The following is a 21,974-nucleotide window of genomic DNA, read 5'->3' on the forward strand; positions in this document are numbered from 1 at the left end:
TACGGTGGCCAGATCTGGCCGGAGCCATGGCGGCTCAATTGAGGATTGCGGCAGTGGTTGCGAGGAGGAGGCCGGTGCTTGGAGTCATCTGACAACAACGGCGAGGACTGGATAAAACTGGAGCCATGGTGGTTCGCCTGAAGCTAGTGTTGGCTGTCACGAGCAGTACGGAGGCGGTGTTGAGCAACCATCAAGGTGGAGCCGTGGTGCCTGACGGGGACATGGATCTGGCTGGAACAACACGATTGTAGTGACCGTGGCTGCTCCTAGAGTGGCTAGCCGGTAACGATGGAAGGAGACCATTTTTTTTTTTTTTGCAGAAAAAAAAAGAAATATGTTGATAATTAAATTGAACAATAAAAAGAGGAGAAATAATTGGAGCCCACAAGAAAGTGGCTTTGATACCATGTTGAAATAATGATAATGCGAAAATTATAGCAGAATTAAGCAAGAGAGAGAATGAACACAAAAAACTTACGGGTGGTTCGGTGTTAGACACCTACGTCCACCACTCGGAATACCCCTAAGGGCTACATTGTGCTCATTAACTTGATTTGTCTACAATACAAAGGTCTCTATTTATAGGGTAATGTCTAAATACAAGTTTGGTAATCAAATCCCCTTGATTTGATTACAATCTCAATATATGATTACAATCAACTCATAAATAGAGAATATTTAAATATCAGCATAATTATGAAATATATGAAAAATATAATATATTTTCCATATATTCTAATAGTTAGGACATGTCACATGTCGCTTTCCAATGAAAGAATTTTAAATATGTAATCTCAAGTATCCAGGTAAAAGTGACAGCCATTTCCAAATGCTCAAGCAAAAGATGCCTACAATCCCGCTTGATTTTATGCACTAATAGAAGTCAATTATTCCATTCGTTGTTTTACAAAATAACTATTATTACGTAAAGACTAACTTTAAAATCTTTTATATATAAGTCAAGGGATATTGAGTTGCAAGTCGAGTCGTGCAAAACACTTGAGAGATCAGAGATGGCACTACAGTCATTGCTGCAACAATCATGGCAAGAGCTGCACAAAATACCATTCAATCCACTCCTCTCGCTGGTGTTTCTCATCCCTTTTCTCTATGTCTTCAAGCGTATTACAAGTGTCAAACCCAATTTACCTCCATCTCCACCAAAGCTACAAATCATAGGCAACCTTCACCAGCTTGGCACACTCCCACACCGTTCACTTCAAGCCCTTTCTAACAAGTATGGCCCTCTCATGTTCTTGTACTTGGGTAATGCTCCAACCCTTGTAGTGTCATCTGCAGATATGGCTAGAGAGATTATGAAAACACATGATATCGTTTTCTCAAACCGGCCCAAAACCACAGCTGCCAATATGTTACTCTATGGATGCAAAGACGTAGCCTTCTCACCATATGGTGAGCATTGGAGACAAGCAAGGAAAATTTGTGTCCTCGAACTTTTGAGCCTCAAAAGTGTACAATCCCTCGAGTTTGTAAGGGAAGAAGAAGTTGAAGTATTGATCAATAAGATAAGTGACTCGTGTCACAATGGGGCTTCTGTTAATTTAAGTGAGATGTTGATTGCAACCTCCAACAATATAGTGTCTAGATGTGTACTTGGACAGAAGTTTGAAGAAGAAGAAGATGGTAAAAGTAGATTCGGACACCTGTCAAGAAGGGTAATGGTGCTACTTGGAGCATTCTGCTTCGGAGATTTTTTCCCTTTTTTGGGATGGATTGATTTTCTTACGGGATTCATCCCGAGTCTGAACGCCACTTTCAGAGAATTAGATGTTTTATTTGATCAGATAGTCGAAGAGCACAAAACAATGAAAACTGAGGATGACGAGCCTAATAGGAAAGATTTAGTTGATATTCTCCTCAAACTTCAAAAGAGAGGCATGCTTGAGATTGAGCTCACTCAAGATAACCTCAAAGCAATCCTTCTGGTCTCTCTCTCTCTCTCTCTCTCTCTCTCTCTCTCTCTCTCTCTCTCTCTCTCTCTCTCTCTTTCTTTCTCTCTCTCTCTCACACACATACAAACCAATCTCTAAAGTTTTGTGTTTCCATAATTTCAGGACATGTTTGTGGGAGGAAGTGATACGACTTCAACAACTTTGGAATGGTTAATGGCTGAGCTCATAAAAAATCCAAATATTATGAAGAGAGCACAAGAAGAGGTGAGAAGGGTGGTGGGAAAGAAATCAAAGATAGATGTGAATGACATCAACCAAATGGATTACTTGAAGTGTATCCTCAAAGAAACTCTAAGACTACATCCACCAGCTCCTCTCTCAGCACCTCGAGAAACATCAGCAAGTGTGAAGTTTGGAGGCTATGATATTCCACCAAAAACAAGAGTATTTATCAATACATGGGCAATCCAAAGGGATCCTACTATATGGGAGAGGGCAGAAGAGTTCCTCCCGGAGAGATTCAAAGACAATCCTGTTGATTTCAAAGGCCAAGACTTTGAATTCATCCCATTTGGAGGTGGGAGAAGGGGATGTCCAGGTTTGACATTCGGTGTTACTGCAGTTGAATATGTTATTGCCAAGATCTTATGCTGGTTTGACTGGAGATTGCCCAGTGATATTGTACAGGGGGAGGGCTTGGACATGAGTGAAGTTGACGGTCTCACTGTGACGAAGAAAGTTCCTCTTCATCTTGTACCAATACTGCACTTCCCTTGATCTATGCATTAAGAGATTTGTGGTTTTTTTTCTTACTATGCTAATAATGTAACTTTTCTTCATTCACTTGGTCTGTTTTAGCATTTGATGTTGATTCTGTTCGAAGTTAATGTAAGGGAAGGTGACTTCAACCTTAATAATGGTAATAATAATTAAAACTTCAATGTTCCATGGAAACTTTCATGCTATCCGTAAATAGATTGTACACAATAAATTTTGCATACTCATATTGTACCCCTGCCTGTGAAGCCAACATTTCTTAACCCTGAAAACTCCGATGGAGCACTTACAAATCACTACAATATATGCATAACATGAAATAGATGTATATGGAAGCATAAGGCCAAAACACATTAAATTGTCAAAATAAAAACTTAAATATTGAAATTGATTTCTATGAGTAATACTAGGAACCATCTTTTTATCTTTTTTTTATCCTTCTAAAGTTGATGTGGCTTTCAAAATCACCATTAGATCAAAATCCAAATATGATTTATCTAAAATTTAATGGTGATTTTAAAAGTCACATTAACTTTAAGAGGATAAAAAAAGATAAAATAATGGTTTCTAGCATTACCCTATTTCTATTCGTGCCCTATGATACTTATTTTAAAATCACAACATAATGAAACATAACATGCAATACAGTTTCCCCAATAAAGCCTAAGCATCCCAGCCACCCCTTTCTTGTTAGCCTCAAAACTTGAAATTGGTAAAAACAAACGGACATAAATTTCCTTCAAACCAGTATGGAAGAAATATCTTCCAACCCATGTAAAATAGTGCCAAGTGTCTATAAATATTAAAAAAAAAAAAATTAAATTCTTAACCTCATTAATAGCAGTTTACTAATTTAAACTAAATTTAATGTGCTTTTTAAATGTTTATAGACACTTGACACTATTTTACAGACAGTTTTCCTCCAAACTGGGTTTGAGGATATTTCGTCCATACCGATTTGGAGGAAATTGCTGTCCAAAACAAAACAGGAGCAAAAGGCTCGACAAGTAAAATGTTCTAACCTAAACTATTGTTGCTGAATTCCAAAGATTTTGCTTAATCTTTCTTAAAAAAACATAAATTGACAAAAAGATTTTATAAATCACCTTTCTTTCATTAAATTTGACTTAAATCACAATTTGTGAACAAGGAAAATGTTCTCTTTTCACTTGTTACTTATTTACACCTCGTATATATGAGGTTGTGTGATCCAACCTCCTAGGAAATGGAAACACCCATGGTGCGGATGAACCCATGCCAGCAAATAAACTACTAGGTACAATATTCAGCATGGCTAGTATTTTTTATGGTCTTTGTCATAGGGTAAGTAGTGTGGGCCCTATTCATTTTGTGGTTGATTCTGATACTATGAAAGAAATTACACAAAAGTGTCTTTGGCAGAATGAATTGCTTATTCCGATATCAACGTATATATAGCCAATTACAAGAGAGAAGCAAATTTGAATACTAACTCTAATTACTAACTACACGTGAATTCTAATTACATTCATGATACATACATCTTGCCGTAAAGCCTTGAGTTGATAGCTTGAAGAAGTTGATTCCTATTTAACCTCTGTTTATTGGACTTAGAACAGAGGAGTTCTTGTGGGACTCTAGTTCTTGTGGGACTCTTCTTCTTCCTTAACAGGATTCACATTTAGCTCTTCAAAATTGAGCTAAAAATTTCTCTAAAAATTTATTTTAGTTAATTTAGTTAGCGCCTTTTTAAAACTACCAAACATTAAACTCTCTAAATGCTTCTTTATTTTAAAAATATATTCTTCTCTACTTTTAACTGACCAGAATCTCATGCCTTGTTTGCTCCCTTCAGATCTTGTTGTGCTCTTACCGCTTTCTACCATTAGCAACCATTTTTTCTTCATTTCCCTAACATATTTCTCGAGAAATAAATCAACTCATACTAAAATATAAAAGAGAAAGAAAAGATAGCGGAAGCAGAGAGAGATGTATGGGCTACATCTTATATATTCACCGTATCAATCAATATTACATAACTCTCTATTTATAGAGAGACAATGAGTAGTGACCAAGAAACCCAAATTAAACCCTAAAATATATAAGGAAAGAAATAAACTCTACATTACAAATTAAATAACGGAAATATAAAATATTCTAACAAAGGAAATAATATATTCTAACATCTCCCCTCAAACTCAAGGTGTAAGCTTGAGTTTGGAAAAGAGAATAAATTGAAGGCATCTAAAGTCGATGGTTGGATCAAGACAATGCCGGTGAGAAAGGCTGAAAGTGACGGCCGGAGAAATACCAGAGAATAGAGACAAGCTGCTAAAAGAATCCGGTTAAGGGCCAAGCCGCAACTGACAATGACGGTCGAAGAACGAAAACTAGTCATTAAATCCCTTGAAGGGCCAAACCACATTGTGCTAGGGTTCGCCAATAACAAAGACGAGAAAGGCTTAAAGTGACGGCCGGAGAAATACCGGAGAACGTAGACAAGCCACTAAAAGAATCCGGTGAAGGGCCAAGCCGCAACTGACAATGAGGCAGAAGAACAAAAACTAGCAGTTAAAATTCCCGTGAAGGGCCAAAACCGCATTGTGCCAAGATTCGCCAATGAATAAAGCCGTGAATCACAACAAAATTAAGAGATCATCAGAAGAGAATGCTAGAAAACACCATAGAAACATCATAAGACTTTTATTGAAAGCCACAGAAACAGAAACGTGGCTCTGATACCATGTTGAAATATATATAAAATATAAAATACTAAAATAAAAGAAAAAGAAAGAAAAGATAGCGGAAGCGGATAGAGACATATGGGCTACAACTTGTATATTCATTGTATCAATCAATATTACATAACTCTCTATTTATAGAGAGACAATGAGTAGTGACGAAGAAACCCAAATTAAACCCTAAAATATATAAGGAAAGAAATAAACCCTACATTACAAATTAAATAACGGAAATATAAAATATTCTAACAATGGAAATAATATATTCTAACAAACTCCATGAAATTGCGAGAGCTTGCTCTCCGGGTATCAGCGATGTAGAAAATGCTGAAACCAGGTTGAGTGGTGGGAGCTGAGAGAGAAAATAACATTTAAAAATAAATTATTTTCACTTTTGGGATCTTTGTATTTGAAGAGTATGAAAGCATAAAGTTAAATTTAGAGTTTTTGTGAGTTTTGTTAAAATTTAGGGGTTAAATACTTTATTAGTACTTGGGGTTCAAATTCTATCATAATTTTTCAATTTTTTTTTTTTTTTTTTTTTTTTTTAGGGTTTAGTTTTTTATTATTTTTTTAATTTTTAATTTTTAGGACACGTGTCATTTCTATGTGACGACATGTATGACGAAACTTAACGGAGGTATTAAGTTGGTCTTTTCTCGTAAATTAGATACCTTTTACGATAGAATTTGAACCGTAAATGAAAAAAAAATAAAAATCTGTAAACTTAAGTACTAATAAAGTATTTAACCCAAATTTTAAATAAACGTCAAAATAAAGAATTTAATGCGAATGCTCTGTGGCTGACAAGTACAGCAACAAAGAAATGGGCAGATGAGGTGTTGGAAGATAAGATTAAGTACTAATTATAGACATAGAAATGGGCAGATGAGGTGTCGGAAGATAAGATTAAGTACTAATTATAGACATAGAAATGGGCAGATGAGGTGTTGGAAGATAAGATTAAGTACTAATTTGGTTACTCAACACTCAAAGTCTTAAAGCCAACCATGTGAGGTACGTGAAAATTGCATGCATGTTTGACGTAACACTGATTGACACCCAAAGCTTCAATTTGCCCGACACCTTGACAGACTGAGGTTTCAAACGCGCACCCATTTGGCTTCTTGGATTGACACATTTTTAATTCTTGGAATTTTGTGTAAAGGTTGGGAGCTAGTTGCTCGATTCGCTCTCCAATGAAAGAATTTTGTATCCATGTATTTGTCTCTTTGTCTTTGTGTCTCCGATAAGAATTGGCTGAGAGTCAAGATCATAGCAAGGGCTAGTACCTTTTACGATAGGATTTGAACCGTAAGTGAAAAAAAAATAAAATTATGTAAATCGCCAAGTACGTACTAAGTCAAAATAAAAAATTTAATGTCAATGCTCAGTGGCTGACAAGTACAACAACGAAGAAATGGGCAGATGAGGTGTTGGAAGGTAAGATTAAGTACTAATTATAGACAGAGAGAGAATCATTTGGTTAATCAACACTCCTTAAAGTCTTAAAGCCAACCATGTGATGTGAAAAATGCATGCATGTTTGACACCCAAAGCTTCAATGGTATTTGGTGCAGCTCTTGCCATGATTGTTGCAGCAATGATACTAGAGCCATGGCCATTTCCTCTCTCAAGTGTTTAGCACAACGCGACTCTCAGTTTGTCAAAACTATTCAAGAATGAATAGAATTAAGGAAAACAGAGCATGTGCTATGTGGAAGAAGAACAGAAGGAGAAGAAGCAAGTAGATGGAGCAAAGAAGGAGAGAAGATTTTCATTAGCATAATAAACTCGCATGAATTACAAGCAGAAGCAAGAAAGCTTATATACAAGCTTCCAATGAAGCAACTGAAACTGTAAAAACAGTTTAACAACTTGAACTTAAAAACTAACTAACTTACTCAATAAAAGAGCTAGTTTATTTAGTTTATACACGTGTTAAAACTCCCCCTCAAGATGGATGTGAAGGATGATAAATATCCTTTACAAACATCTTGGACAATAATCTGTAAAAGTCCTTGAAACCAAGGCTTTTAGTAAAGATATCAGCTAATTGATTATGGGAATTAACATGAAGAGTGCGAATGAGTCCAAGTTGTATTTGCTCACGAACTAGATGGCAGTCAATTTCGATGTGCTTGGTCCTTTCATGATAAATCGGATTTGCAGCAATATGAAGAGCTGATTGACTGTCACAAAACAAAAGAGCAGCCTATGGATGAGGAATTCTGAAACCTTTGAGAAGAGTAGTCAGCCACATCAACTCACAACATGTGGAAGCAAGAGCTCGATATTCTGCCTCAGCAGATGATCTTGACACTGTATGCTGTTTCTTTGACTTCCAAGACACAAGTGAATCACCAATAAACACACAAAAACCAGTGATAGACCTTCTAGTATCTAAACAACCTGCCCAATCTGAATCTGAAAAAGCCTTAGGTGAAAATCTAATTTGGCAGTGAAAAGAAGGCCTTGAGCAGGAGAATTTTTCAAGTATCTCAGGACTCGATGAGCAGCATCTAGATGAGGTTGCCGTGGTTTGTCCATAAACTGACTCAATATCTGAACTGAGAAAGCTAAGTCTGGTCTTGTAATTGTCAAATAAAGTAGCCTGCCAACTAACCTTTTGTAGCTTGTGGAATCTGAAAGGAGATCACCTTCATCCTTTGAGAGTTTCAAATTTTGTTCCATAGGAAATTTAACAGGTTTAGCAGCCAATAAACCTGAATCCTCTAGGATTTCAAGAGCATACTCTCGTTGGCAAAGAGAAAGTCCTTCTATAGACCTAGCTATTTCAAGACCGAGAAAGTATTTTAAAGGCCCTAAATCCTTCAACTTAAATCTCTCATTCAAAAGAGAGATGAAAGAGGACACTACCTGTGGATCATTGCTTGCAATAGCTACATCATCAACATAAACTAACAAAGCAATAAAGGAAGATCCTTTGAGTTGAGTGAACAGGGAGTAATCTGCCTTGGACTGTGTAAAACCAAGCTGAATCAATGCAGTGGAAAATTTTGAAAATCACTGTCTAGAGGCCTGCTTCAATCCATACAAGGATTTAGTTAACCTACAAACCTTTGTCTCCCCCTTAGTGCCAAAACCAGGAGGCATAGACATGTACACTTCTTCATCTAAATCCCCATGCAAAAATGCATTGTTTACATCTAATTGATGTAAAACCCAATCCTTTGCTGCTGCAAGTGCCAGAAAACATCTAACCGTAGTCATCTTAGCAACAGGTGAAAAGGTCTCATGAAAATCCAACCCTTCACATTGAGTATACCCTTTGGCTACCAACCTAGCCTTGTATCTTTCAATGCTTCCATCAGATTTGTACTTCACTTTATAAACCCATTTGCAACCAATGGGATGTTTATTAGAAGGCAAATCAGTGACTACCCAAGTTTTATTTTCCTCCAAAGCCTTAATCTCAGCTTTCATAGCCTCACACCAAAGTGGATTCTTAACAGCTTGATGATAAAATTTAGGCTCAGGTTAAGATGAAATGGAAAGACAGAAATGCTTATGAGAAGAAGACAGGTTATCATAAGAAATGAAATTGGACAATGGATAAGGTTTACCTGAGTTGTCAACATTTGAAGCCGATTGAGGTGAACAAGTAGAAACCAGTTTACAATGATAATCTTGCAAGTAACTAGGTTTGTGTTTGATCCTATCTGACCTTCTAAGAATAGGAGAAGGTGCAGAACTAGGAACCTGGAAAATGGTGTTTGCAGAAGGAGAAAATGAGTTGTTTGCAGAATCAGAATGTGAAGTTGTGTCTGCAGAAGGAGAAGTGAAAATTTCTGCAGATTTAGAATGAATAGGTAAAATGATGTCTGCAGAAGGAGAAGATAATGTATCTGCAGAATTGTGGTTTGGTGATGGAACAATAGTAGGTGGTTGGATGTTTGATGGTATGAAATCAAAAAATTCTGTGTCAAGAGGCATTGGAAAAGAAATAGAAGGGGAAACAGTATCATGCATATGCATTGAAGGTGAGGAATGACCTAGAGAAGAAGCATAAGGAAATATGGTTTCATGAAATATGGCATTTCGAGAAATGAAAACAGAATGAGTATGAAGATTATAAAACTTATGTCTTTTCATGCCATACGGATAACCTATGAAAATGCAAGGTGTAGCTCTTGGATCAAACTTTGTTCTATTTCTAGACAAAGTTGAAACATAAGCTAAACATCCAAACACTTTGAGGTGTGAATAAGATGGCACAACAGAAAATAATAGTTCATGTGAAGATTTATTGGATAGAAGAAGTGTTGGAATTCTATTGATAATATGAGCTGTAGTTAAAACACAATCTGCCCAAAAAGGTAAAGGAAGGTTGGACTGAAATCTTAAGGATCTAGCTACATTCAAAAGGTGTTGATGTTTTCTTTCAACCACAGAATTTTGTTGTGGGGTTTCTACACAACTTAGTTGATGAATAATGCCTTGGGCAGAAAAGAAGTCTCTCATGTGAAATTCAGTACCATTATCTGATCTGATGCATTTGATTTTAGTTTGAAACTGAGTTTGAACCATATTAGAAAAGGATTGTATGATTGAAGAAGTTTGAGACTTATGTTGCATCAAATGAACCCAAGTGAACCGTGTGTAATCATCTACAATGGTGAGAAAAAATTTGGATCCATTAAGGGAATTGGTGGCCATAGGACCCCATACATCACAATGAAGTAAATCAAAAGCAGACTTGAAAAAAGAACTACTAACAGGAAATGGTAATTTGTGTTGTTTAGCCAATGGACAAATTGGACAAACCGAATCTTGTTTACAAGAAATAGAAGGAACAATAGTTGTATCAACCTTATTCTAGACTGAGAAGGATGCTCCAATCTGTAATGCCACAGATCATATGAGGGGTCCTTTATTGAATTAAAAGACAAATATTTGACAAAAGAAGGAATACAAGGAACTGAAACAGATGCATTGACTGAAACCTTCTTTGCTTGCATCAAATAGAACAAACCAGCAACTTCTTCACCCACCCCAATCGTTCTCCAATTGTGTAAACTCTGTATAAAACAATATCCAGCAAGAAATATAAGGCAGCAGTGTAAAGACTTTATGAGCTTACTAGCTGAAATCAAATTGAAAGTGAAAGAAGGAACACACAAAACTCCAGTTAGTATAAGAGTTTCTGAGATTGCAACAGTACCAATGTGTGTGACAGTGGCTATTGAACCATTAGGTAGTTTAACATGAGTGGATACAGTAGCAGTGATGGTGGTAAACATAGATGAACAACTGATCATGTGATCAGTTGCTCCAGTATCGATAATCCAAGAGTGATTTTTCTGTTTTGAATGAGAAGCTATATTAACATATGCAGAAAAAACAGAATACTTAGGATTGAGTATACCTGAAGTACCAACAACAGAGTTGGCAGATGATTGAGGGTATTGATGCTGATTCAGTAGATTCATCAGTTGTTGACATTGAGCAGAAATCATGGACAACTGATCACTACTCAACTGAGGACTGCTCAACTGAGAAGAATTATTCAACTGAATGGAATTACTCAACTGAGGAGCATGAGAAATAGGACCACTAAGGTCGGTTCCTTGCAATTGCACTTGATTGGCTGAATGTGACACTGGTCTAGTTCAAGTGAGCTTAAAACCAGGTGGATAACCATGAATTTTATAGCATTTTTCAATAGTATGACCAGCTACTCCACAGTGTGAACACATGGGACAATCTCTCTTATAGTTTTGCTTAAAAAACCTAGGTCCTGGTGAAGTTTTGGTCATATATGCAACAGGTTCAGGATGAATTGAAGGAGAAGATTTGGACAAGGCTGATTTAGTCATGAAGGCAGAGGAAGTATCATGACTAATGGAACTCACACATATTTCCCTTTGTTTTTCTTCTTGAATGATAAGAGAAAAAACCTTATTAATCGAGGGAAGAGGTGATGTTAATAGAATCTGAGCTCTAACAGTAGAAAAAGAATCATTCAAACCCATCAAAAACTGTAAGACACGTTCTTGATTAAAGAGTTCAAGAATAGATTGCATATAACCACAATGGCAGCAATTGCACATAGAGATAGGCCTGTAATTATTTAATTCTTCCCAAAGAGTTTTGATGCGAGTATAGTACTGACTTACAGTGGAATTCTTCTGAGAAACCACTGAAATAGCTTTCTGCAACTGAAAAATCTGAGGACCATTCCTTTGAGAATATCTATCTTTGAGATCCAACCACATATCTTCAGAAGAAGTGATGTAAATCACAGTAAGATAGATTTCTTTGGAAACTGAGTTCAAGATCCATAAAACTACAAGATCATTACAACGAACCCATGCATGGTAATAACTCTAAAAAATGGATGGTTTTGGCAGTGAACCATCAATGAAACACAACTTGTTCTTTGCACTCAAAGCAACAAGCATAGCACGGCTCCAAGTGCTATAATTCTCTCCTGTGAGTGGTTGAGGAACCAATAAAAGTCCAGGATTATCACCACTTTGAAGAAAGAGTGGGCTAGATGGATCAATGGGACGGGTATTTTCGAAAGGATCAAAGAAAGGATTGTTAGAAAGATTATGATTGTGTGGTTGAGTTTCTGCCATTGAAGCAGAGAAAACTGGGGAAATGTTTGGTGAAAATTCAGGTGGAATGTTTGCATGAGCGGAAGATGGTGAACAATCTGCCATTGAAGATGGACCAAAAAAAAATGCAGAGAAATCACAGTTTGTGATTATGGCTCTGATACCATATCAAAACTATTCAAGAATGAATAGAATCAAGGAAAACAGAGCATGTGCTATGTGGAAGAAGAACAGAAGGAGAAGAAGCAAGTAGATGGAGCAAAGAAGGAGAGAAGATTTTCATTAGCATAATAAACTCGCATGAATTACAAGCAGAAGCAAGAAAGCTTATATACAAGCTTCCAATGAAGCAACTGAAACTGTAAAAACAGTTTAACAACTTGAACTTAAAAATTAACTAACTTACTCAACAAAAGAGCTAGTTTATTTAGTTTATACACGTGTTAAAACAGTTATTGTATATAAAAGATTTTTGTCAAGATATTTACAATCTTGATGTAAGAATAGTTAATTTGTAAAACAACCAATGGAAAAATTGACGTCAATTACTAAGTCAAAATAAAGAATTTAATGTGAATGCTCAGTGGCTGACAAGTACAGCAACGAATAAATGGGCAGATGATGTGTTGGAAGATAAGATTAACACTCCTTAAAGTCTTAAAGCCAACCATGTGATGTGAAAAATGCATGCGTGTGACACCCAAAGCTTCAATTTGCCCGACACCTTGACAGACAGGTTTCAAACGCACACCCATTTCGCTCCTTGAAATTTTGGAATTTTGTGTAAAGGTTGGGAGCTAGTTGCTCTCCAATAAAAGAATTTTTTGTCCATGTATTTGTCTCTTTCTCTTTGTTTCTCCGATAAGAATTGGCTGAGAGTCAAGATCAGACCAAGTGCTAGTTTTCTACATTTCCAAAAGCACAAGAAAAAGAAGCCTAGCTAGATTGCGTCTTGATTTTTTGCACTAATCGACGTCAATTGTTCCCTTGGTTGTTTACAAATTAACTATTCTTACATCAAGATTGTAAATATCTTGACCAAAATCTTTTATATATAATAACTGAGAGTTGCGTTGTGCTAAACACTTGAAAGAGGAAATGGCCATGGCTCTACTATCATTGCTGCAACAATCATGGCAAGAGCTGCACCAAATACTACCCTTCAATCCACTCCTCTCACTTGTTTTTCTCATCCCTTTTCTCTATGTTTTCAAGTGTTTTAAAAGTGTCAAACCCAATTTACCTCCATCGCCACCAAAGCTACCAATTATCGGCAACCTGCACCAGCTTGGCACACTTCCACACCGTTCTCTTCAAGCCCTTTCTAACAAGTACGGCCCTCTAATATTCTTATACATAGGCAGTGTTCCAACCCTTGTTGTGTCATCTGCCGACATGGCCAGAGAAATGATGAAGACACATGATATCATTTTCTCAAACCGGCCCCAAACCACAGCTGCCAAAATCTTACTCTATGGATGCAAAGATGTAGGGTTCTCACCCTATGGTGAGTACTGGAGACAAGCAAGGAAAATTAGTGTCCTCGAACTTTTGAGCATCAAAAGTGTGCAATCGTTCCAGTATGTAAAGGAAGAAGAAGTTGAAGCGTTGATCAACAAGATACATGACACGTGTCTCAAAGGGGGTTCTGTTAATCTAAGCGAGATGTTCATTACAACCTCGAACAACATAGCCTCTAGATGTATACTTGGACGGAAGTTTGAAGAAGAAAATGGTAAGAGCAGGTTTGGAGAGCTATCAAGGAGAGTAATGGTGCTATTTGTAGCATTTTGTTTTGGAGATTTTTTCCCTTTTTTTGGATGGGTTGATGTTCTTACGGGATTAACTCCAAGCCTGAAAGCCATTTCTAGAGAATTAGATGCTTTGTTTGATCAAGTGATTGAAGAACATAAGAAAGGGAATAGTGATGATGACCAGCCTAATAAGCTTGATTTCGTGGAGATTCTCCTCCGACTTCAAAAGAATAGCATGCTCGACTTTGAGCTCACCAAAGACAACCTCAAAGCAATTCTAATGGTCTCTCTCTCTCTCTCTCTCTCTCTCTCTCTCTCTCTCTATAACACACCCACACACACACACACGCAAACTCATGTCTTAAAGTTTTGTGTTTCCATAATTTCAGGATATGTTTGTGGGAGGAACTGATACAACTTCAACAACTTTGGAATGGTTAATGGCGGAGCTTATAAAAAATCCAAATATTATGAAGAAAGCACAAGAAGAGGTGAGAAGGGTGGTGGGAAAGAAATCAAAGATAGATGAGAATGACATCAACCAAATGGATTACTTGAAGCGTGTCCTCAAAGAAACTCTAAGAGTACATCCACCAGCTCCTCTCTTGGTACCTCGAGAAACATCAGCAAATGTGAAATTTGAAGGTTATGATATTCCGCCAAAAACAAGAGTATTTGTCAATTCATGGGCAATCCAAAGGGACCCTACTGTATGGGAGAGGCCAGAAGAGTTCCTCCCGGATAGATTTAAAGACAATCCCATTGATTTCAAAGGCCAAGACTTTGAATTCATCCCATTCGGAGGTGGGAGAAGGGGATGTCCAGGATTGGCATTTGGTGTTACTTCAGTTGAATATGTGATTGCCAACATCTTATATTGGTTTGACTGGAAGCTACCTGGTGATAATGTACATGGGGAAGACTTGGACTTGAGTGAAGTTAATGGGCTCACTGTGACGATGAAAATTCCTCTTCATCTGGTACCAACACTGTACTCACCTTGATCTATGCATTAAGAGATTTGTGGTTTTATATATATATATATATATATATATATATATAATGTGCTAATAATGTAACTTTTCTTCTTTCACTTGGCCTGTTTTAGCATTTGATGTTGTTTATGTTTGAAATTAATGTAACCGAAGGTGACTTCAACCATAATAATAATAATAATTAAAACTTTCAAACTCATTGAGCGAAGCCCACAAACCTCATTGAAGCCCACAAACCTCATAAACTACAAACAAATAGAAAAAGCAACGAGCAAAAAGCAATACAAGCCAAAATCAACACAAGGCAACATAACACAGCATTTTGTTTTGGAGATTTATTGTACAACTTTTGTTTATTTTCGTATAAGAAATAGACAAATTCGTTAGTGAATTTATGTGTCTTATAGATCTGATAGATGCAATGGTAGGTTATTACAAAATAGATGGACAAGAAATGTACCAGCGAATGACACCAAACACATTTTAATTCAATTGATTTGTTCTTTTTAAAGGTCAAAAATAAAACGTCGCGTGTCATAATAATGTGATGTGGTACACTAATCGATAGTGTAATTGCGAAAACATATCTCAAAATTTATGAGTTCATTCTAATACGCACGGATTTAATTATCAGATTAAGATAAATTATATAAATTGGTTTTACATTTTCCAAAACAACAACAAAAAAACGTGGGAGGGGGAGCTGTTTCCACTTTTTGTCCGCAAGCAGTCTTCTCTCTCCCCCTCCTAGTGGAGCAAAGGATCCTTGTCGGTTTGTCTTGTTGTTTCTCACTCAAAAATGTAAATATAAATAGGAAAATGATAAAAGGCACAACTTAAATTCAATTTTAGTCCAATTTTTATCTTTAAGTACTTTTTTTTTTTAAAAAAAAAAAAAAGCTTCTTGTGGAGGAGAGAGAGAGCCTTAAACTAGAGAGCGAGAGAAATTTGGTGTAGAAGTTGGGCCAAAATTAGGTTTAAGTTGTGGTTGTATCACACCTCATATAAATATATATAAATACAAATAAAAGAGAAAAAAGATTCCAAGATTTCCTCCTACATCAAAAGATAAGAGCATGATCATAATGGAGTTTTGACTAAGAGCATCTAATGCGGTGAATTTTTTGTTTAAATAGTAATAAAAAATTATTGATGTGATATAAAGTAAAAAAAAAAAAATGAATTTTATTTTATAAAAAAATTAAAAAGTTATATTTTGTATTGATTTTTTTATTTAAATAATAATACAAAGTTATTGATCTAATATAAAAAGTACAAATATTTTGAAGTTAATTTTTTTTTAAAAAAAAAAAAAAATTGAATTGATTGTTAAACAGAGCCCATAGTAAATTATAAAAGGAGTCCTGAATACAAGACCAAATTGATTTTATCTTCATGCATGGTTAGAAATTATATATAATCAAAGATTCAAAATGATAACTTCTTTAATTTCAGTGCTTCCAGCATTCCTCGGGTTATTTCTCATCCTTAGGTTTCAAAAGGTGTTTGATAAGCTTTTTAACATATATTGTGTTACAAAAAAAAAAAAAATTAATTGAACATAAAAATTAAAGTTTGTTCTGTTTCTTTGTTTTTTTAGTGTTTATGTAATTAAGAGGTATTTGTTAATATTTTGACCCCCCCCCCCCTTTTTTTTTCTTTTTCTTTTTACTAATATAGAAAAGAAGATGATTAACAAACACAGACTAAGGCCTTGTTTGATTTGCGGAATGTTTAGTCCATTGGAAAATGAATAGTTATTATTAGGAATAGAAGAGTGTGGAATATAATAGCTATTTCTATTCCTTAGTTTGCTAACAACACACATGCAAAAATTGGAATTGAATCAAAACTGCAAAAAACCTCATTTTTTTTTTTTTTTCAAACTCAAATAAAATGGGTGGCTGACCACCCATAGAAGCGGCCACCCCTGATGCAAATCAAGGTTGGCCGTAGCCACCCCCAAATGCTACGGGGGTGGTCGCACCACCCCTAACCTCTTCTGTGGGTGGCCGACCACCCCAATGGGTGGTCAAGGCACCCACTTTATTTTTAATTATTTTATTTTGTTTTAAGTTTAAAATAAAAAAATTAAAAAAAAAAAATTATATGGGTACTTTTGAAAAATGTATTACATTCCTTAAGGATTAGCTAATCTACTCATTTTTTAGTGGTTTAGCTAATCTTGTGTGTATGAGATTCGTAGTCTCATGGGAATAAACTATTCCCAAGAATAGTGTGGAACCAAACAATGGAATAGATATATTGTATGATTAGCTATTCTTTTCCAGGGGTTTATTCAACGAACCAAACAAGCACTAAGACTTTTTATGATTATTTAGGAAAAATTACAGTTTACCCCTCCAAAGTTGACAGCGTTTTTCAATTCGAATACCAAAATTTCAATTTTTGCAATCCACCCCCACAAAGTTTCAATTTTTTTCAATTTGACCAATATTATCTCAAAATTCCCATATTGCCCCTAATTTTTATTTTTTTAAAAAAAAAAAATTGGAGGATGCAAAAATGGCCAAAGGGGTGGCTACGGCCACCCCGAATTTTTTTTAAAATTTTTATAAAAAAAAAAAAAAAAAAAAAAAAATTAGGGGCAATATGAGAAGTTTTGGGTACAATTGGTCAAATTGCAAAAATTTGGAACTTTGGGAGGTGGTTTGCAAAAATTGAAACTTTAGTGTTCGAATTGAAAAATGCTGTCAACTTTAGGAGGGTAAACTGTAATTTTCCCGCTTATTTATTTTTTTACCTAAACTCTCAGATTTAATAATAATTTTAGAAGTTGAAAAAAAGAAGAAAACAAAACCAAAAAAGGAAGTAAATCATTATCTATTTATTACATGTGGGACATTATTGGGACATTATTGGGACAATTATTGTACCTCCAAATAGAACTTAATTGCCATGATATTATTGCACCTTACGGGTGGGAAATTATTGTACCTCCATATTATTTAATACATATTGGGTCGTGAAACTTGAAAAGCATTTGGGTTGTTAAGCTTCACACACCTTGTTGTCAACACTTTGAGAGAGGAAATGGCGCAACAATCATGGCAAGATCTGCTCAAAATACCTTTCAATCCACTCCTCTCACTTGTTTTTCTCATCCCTTTTCTCTATGTTTTCAAGCGTATTAGAAATGGCAAGCCCAATTTACCTCCATCCCCACCAAAGATACCAATCATTGGCAACCTTCACCAGCTTGGCACACTCCCACACCGTTCTCTTCAAGCCCTTTCTAACAAGTATGGCCCTCTAATGTTCTTGTACTTGGGCAATGTTCCAACCCTTGTGGTGTCATCTGCAGATATGGCCAAAGAAATTATGAAAACACATGATATCATTTTCTCAAACCGGCCCAAATCCATAGCTGCCGATATCTTATTCTATGGATACAAAGACGTAGCCTTCTCACCCTATGGAGAGTATTGGAGACAAGCTCGAAAAATTTGTGTCCTCGAACTTTTGAGCCTTAAAAGTGTGCAATCCTTCAAGTATGTAAGGGAAGAAGAAGTTGAAGCACTGATCAACAAGATACGTGGCACGTATCTCAAAGAGGGTTCTGTTAATCTAAGTGAGATGCTTATAGCCACCACAAACAGCATAACCTCTAGATGTGTACTTGGAAGGAAGTTCGAAGAAGAAAATGGTAAAAGCAAGTTCGGGGAGCTATCAAGAAGAGTATTGGTGCTATTTGTAGCATTCTGTTTTGGAGATTTTTTTCCTTTTTTGGGATGGATTGATGTTCTTACTGGAGTAATTCCAAGTCTAAAATCCACTTTTGGAGGTTTAGATGCTATTTTTGACCAAGTGATTGAAGAATACGAGACAAAGAAAATTGATGATGACCGGCCTAATAGGCTTGATTTCGTGGCGATTCTCCTCCAACTTCAAAAAAATAGCATGATCGACTTTGAGCTCACTAAAAACAACCTCAAAGCAATTCTACTGGTTTCTCTCTCTCTCTCTCTCTCTCACACACACACACACACACACACAAGCATGCACAGACAGCCGGACATCTAAAGTTTTCTTTTTTCCACAATTTCAGGACATGTTTGTGGCTGGAACTAATACAAGTTCAACAGTTTCGGAATGGTTAATGGCTGAGCTCATAAAAAATCCAGGTATCATGAAGAGAGCACAAGAAGAAGTGAGAAGAGTGGTGGGCAAGAAGTCAAAGATAGACGTGAATGACATCAACAAAATGGATTACTTGAAATGTGTCCTCAAAGAAACTCTACGACTGCATCCACCAGTTCCTCTTTTGGTACCCCGGGAAACAATAACAAGCGTGAAAATTGGAGGCTATGATATTCCGCCGAAAACAAGAGTAGTTACCAATGCATGGGCAATTCAAATGGACCCTAAAGTATGGGAGAGGCCAGAAGAGTTTCTCCCGGAGAGATTCGAAGGCACCTCGGTTGATTTCAGAGGCCAAGATTTTGAATTCATTCCATTTGGAGGTGGGAGAAGGGGATGTCCGGGATTGACATTTGGTGTTGCTTCAGTTGAATATGTGGTTGCCAACATCTTATATTGGTTTGACTGGAATCTGCCTGGTGATAATGTTCAGGGGGAGGACTTGGACATGAGTGAAGCTAATGGGCTCACTGTGACAAAGAAAATTCCTCTTTGGCTTGTACCAATACTGCGCTCTCCTTTACCTCTGCATTAAGAGATTTGTGGTATTTTTTTTTTTTTTTTAATGTGTAATAGTGTAACTTTTCTTTGTTGACTTGGTTTATAGCCTTTGATGTTGTTTATGTTTGAAATTAATGTAAGGGAACAAAATAATAATAATTGTAAAACGCTATGCAAATGTATATCACACAATATGCGGAATTAACAGATAGCAATCTATAAACAATTAATCACCAAAATAATCAAAACAGTAAATCAATCAGACACAATGATTTTAGTAACAAAGAGGAAACCTTTTAAAAATCGTTCTAAAGTAAAACCTCTCCGAGGCAGTGATGCAGATCGTCGAACATACGTTCTGTTACTGCGCTCAATCGCATGATCAATCGCACAAGTTTCTAGAAGTGCGATCGATCACCCGCGTGCCTGCGATCGAGGGCACGCGGGGAGTCAATATGTTCTTTTCATTTTTTTATTATTTAAACCGACTTTATGTTGTTACTTTATTAGGATTTTGAGGGTCTTTATTTTGTTATTTTATTAGGTTAGGGTTTTTGAGGTATTTATGTCATATTTTATTAGGTTTAGGAGTCTTGGGGCTATAAATACATTCTTATAGCCTCTAGTTTATCAGTTTATGATGATTTTTCAGTTTTCTCTTAAATAAGAATTACTCATAGATGAGTTTTCTTCAAATTTTTCCTTGGGCTATAGATAGACTCTATAGTTTTGAGAAGAGTTCTTAGATTATTTATAGACTCAAGGTCTAGAATTATTTATCCAGTTTCTTATTGGTGTTCTTCGCTACAGCCCACAAAGTCACGCTGCATCAGTTGGTATCAAAGCTCAATTACTTTCCATGAATGGGGAGGAGTGACCGTTGTGTAAACATGAACAAGGTGTACGTGCACACGGAGATAGCACGTAAGGAGCAACCAGCAATTTGCTTGCAGCACATGAGTGGTGGGCCGAACAGTCATCGTCGCCAACTAAGACCGCGATTCGTAGGGGCGAAAGGCAAATCTATCGCTGAATGTGGGCAACACATGGAGGATCGACTCAGGGCTATGCGGGATCAAATTAAAGACCTCACTACCCAAGTATCTGACCGGTGTCGTCAACATGGGAACAGATCTAGAAACCCGTTTGCGGAGCGCCGAACGCACGGATGTCAGCACCTTGCGCAAACTCATGCCAATCGGCGAGTGAGTAGATTCGAACTCAATATTCTGGAATTCGACGGGAATCTAGAACGTGAAGAATTTCTGGATTGGGTGATGGCTGTTGAAGAGGTTCTTGAATTCAACGCGGTGCCCAATGAACGATGAGTCTCTTTGGTGATACGCACATTCTGGGGAAGAGTTGGTGCGTGGTGGCAACAACTGAAGAAAACTAGGATGTGACAAGGCAAATTGAAGATCAATAGTTGGGAGAAACTATTGAAATACATGCGAGTTGCTTTCTTGCCCCATAGTTATACCATGAGCCAGAAGTCACAAAATTGGAGACAAGGGTCTATGGCTGTGACAAAGAAAATAAAAAATTACTAAAAAAAAAAAAAAGGTATTTAGGGAAACATGGAGTGAGGCGAAGAGTCCACGACCGGCCAATTGGACCCCTACTTGCCAACCATAAATCTATAAACCGAATCCATATTCTGTGGAGGAGGGAAAGAATCTGTGGATTGAGAGTTTTAGGAATCCGAATTCAATGATGACGAGTTCCGATGTGAAGATGTTGAAGATCCTTCGTAAGGATTCGTGGCTTGGGATTCCCACCAACCTATGATGAGGAGCCCGAAGAAGACGATTCATGGGAAGAGAAAAAAAAAAACCCCCCTAGAGGAGCACGAAGGAGATGGATTTTATCCTATGTTTGGAGGCCTCTACCCCGAAGAAGATGATCAATTGGAAGAGGAAGAGCCCACGGAAGACATCGCCGATTATGAAGAGGATGGTGAAGACCTTTAAGGTGAAATGCCTAATTTTAATGGTGAAGAGGTTGATTATGTTGATTTCCTTGGTGTTGAAGATATTTTAAATTCTCCTAACGAAGATTATGGTGAGTTTTATGTGGATGAGAAAAATTATATGTTCACAAGGGAAACAATGGCTGACCCATTCTTGGGTATTTTCATGGCATGTGGAAGGGAGAAGGAACGAGAGAAGAACGGCAAATCTGAAGTATTGCCAAGTGGTGTGTGGGGCTTTCAAGACAAACATCGAGGTATACCGATGATGAAGAGCATCACATTTAATGTGGGGTGGTGTTTTGTCTTGATCTTGAGGAAGGGTGAGTGGAATGAGTTCACTGGACATCCAAAGGACCGTGGAAAGAACCGGCCAAATTCGTTGGCGAATTCTCTCCAACAAGGGTAGAATGATGCAGATCGCAGAACATACGTTCTGCTACTGCACTCAATCGTGCGATCGAGCGCATGATCGATTGCACAGGTTCCTGAAAATGCGATTGATTGCCCGCATGCCTACGATCAAGCGCACGAGAGGAGTCAATATGTTATTTTCATTTTTTTATTATTTAAACCGACTTTATGTTGTTACTTTATTAG

General features: G+C 36.8%; 3 protein-coding genes and 1 pseudogene across 3 annotated transcripts; 3 read left to right on the forward strand and 1 right to left on the reverse strand.

The window, feature by feature from the left end:
* Nucleotides 1-1,013: 1,013 nt before the first annotated feature.
* Nucleotides 1,014-2,690, forward strand: LOC132175480 (phenylacetaldehyde oxime monooxygenase CYP71AN24-like). The gene is made up of 2 exons (XM_059587440.2): nucleotides 1,014-1,946; nucleotides 2,076-2,690. Exons 1-2 carry the CDS (start codon nucleotides 1,014-1,016, stop codon nucleotides 2,688-2,690), a joined length of 1,548 nt encoding a protein of 515 aa, XP_059443423.2.
* Nucleotides 2,691-7,625: 4,935 nt separating this feature from the next.
* Nucleotides 7,626-12,099, reverse strand: LOC148587096 (uncharacterized; annotated as a pseudogene).
* A 918-nt stretch (nucleotides 12,100-13,017) lies between these two features.
* On the forward strand, nucleotides 13,018-14,841 carry LOC132175513 (cytochrome P450 71A1). Its single transcript, XM_059587486.2, has 2 exons — nucleotides 13,018-14,031; nucleotides 14,138-14,841. Exons 1-2 carry the CDS (start codon nucleotides 13,093-13,095, stop codon nucleotides 14,750-14,752), a joined length of 1,554 nt encoding a protein of 517 aa, XP_059443469.2. The 5' UTR covers nucleotides 13,018-13,092; the 3' UTR covers nucleotides 14,753-14,841.
* A 2,910-nt stretch (nucleotides 14,842-17,751) lies between these two features.
* LOC132175587 (phenylacetaldehyde oxime monooxygenase CYP71AN24-like) lies at nucleotides 17,752-19,513 on the forward strand. The gene is made up of 2 exons (XM_059587566.2): nucleotides 17,752-18,712; nucleotides 18,813-19,513. Exons 1-2 carry the CDS (start codon nucleotides 17,798-17,800, stop codon nucleotides 19,437-19,439), a joined length of 1,542 nt encoding a protein of 513 aa, XP_059443549.2. The 5' UTR covers nucleotides 17,752-17,797; the 3' UTR covers nucleotides 19,440-19,513.
* Nucleotides 19,514-21,974: the final 2,461 nt, after the last annotated feature.

This window comes from Corylus avellana, chromosome 3 (assembly GCF_965113065.1).
Source record: "Corylus avellana chromosome 3, dhCorAvel1.hap1.2, whole genome shotgun sequence".
In the NCBI taxonomy this organism is placed as follows: Eukaryota; Viridiplantae; Streptophyta; class Magnoliopsida; order Fagales; family Betulaceae; genus Corylus; species Corylus avellana.

Coding starts and splice junctions, on each gene's coding strand:
- LOC132175587 (XM_059587566.2), top strand. CDS start 17,798: ATGGCGCAACAATCATGGCAAGATCTGCTCAAAATACCTTTCAATCCA. Junction 18,713..18,812: donor ACCTCAAAGCAATTCTACTG/GTTTCTCTCTCT, acceptor CCACAATTTCAG/GACATGTTTGTGGCTGGAAC.
- LOC132175480 (XM_059587440.2), top strand. CDS start 1,014: ATGGCACTACAGTCATTGCTGCAACAATCATGGCAAGAGCTGCACAAA. Junction 1,947..2,075: donor ACCTCAAAGCAATCCTTCTG/GTCTCTCTCTCT, acceptor CCATAATTTCAG/GACATGTTTGTGGGAGGAAG.
- LOC132175513 (XM_059587486.2), top strand. CDS start 13,093: ATGGCCATGGCTCTACTATCATTGCTGCAACAATCATGGCAAGAGCTG. Junction 14,032..14,137: donor ACCTCAAAGCAATTCTAATG/GTCTCTCTCTCT, acceptor CCATAATTTCAG/GATATGTTTGTGGGAGGAAC.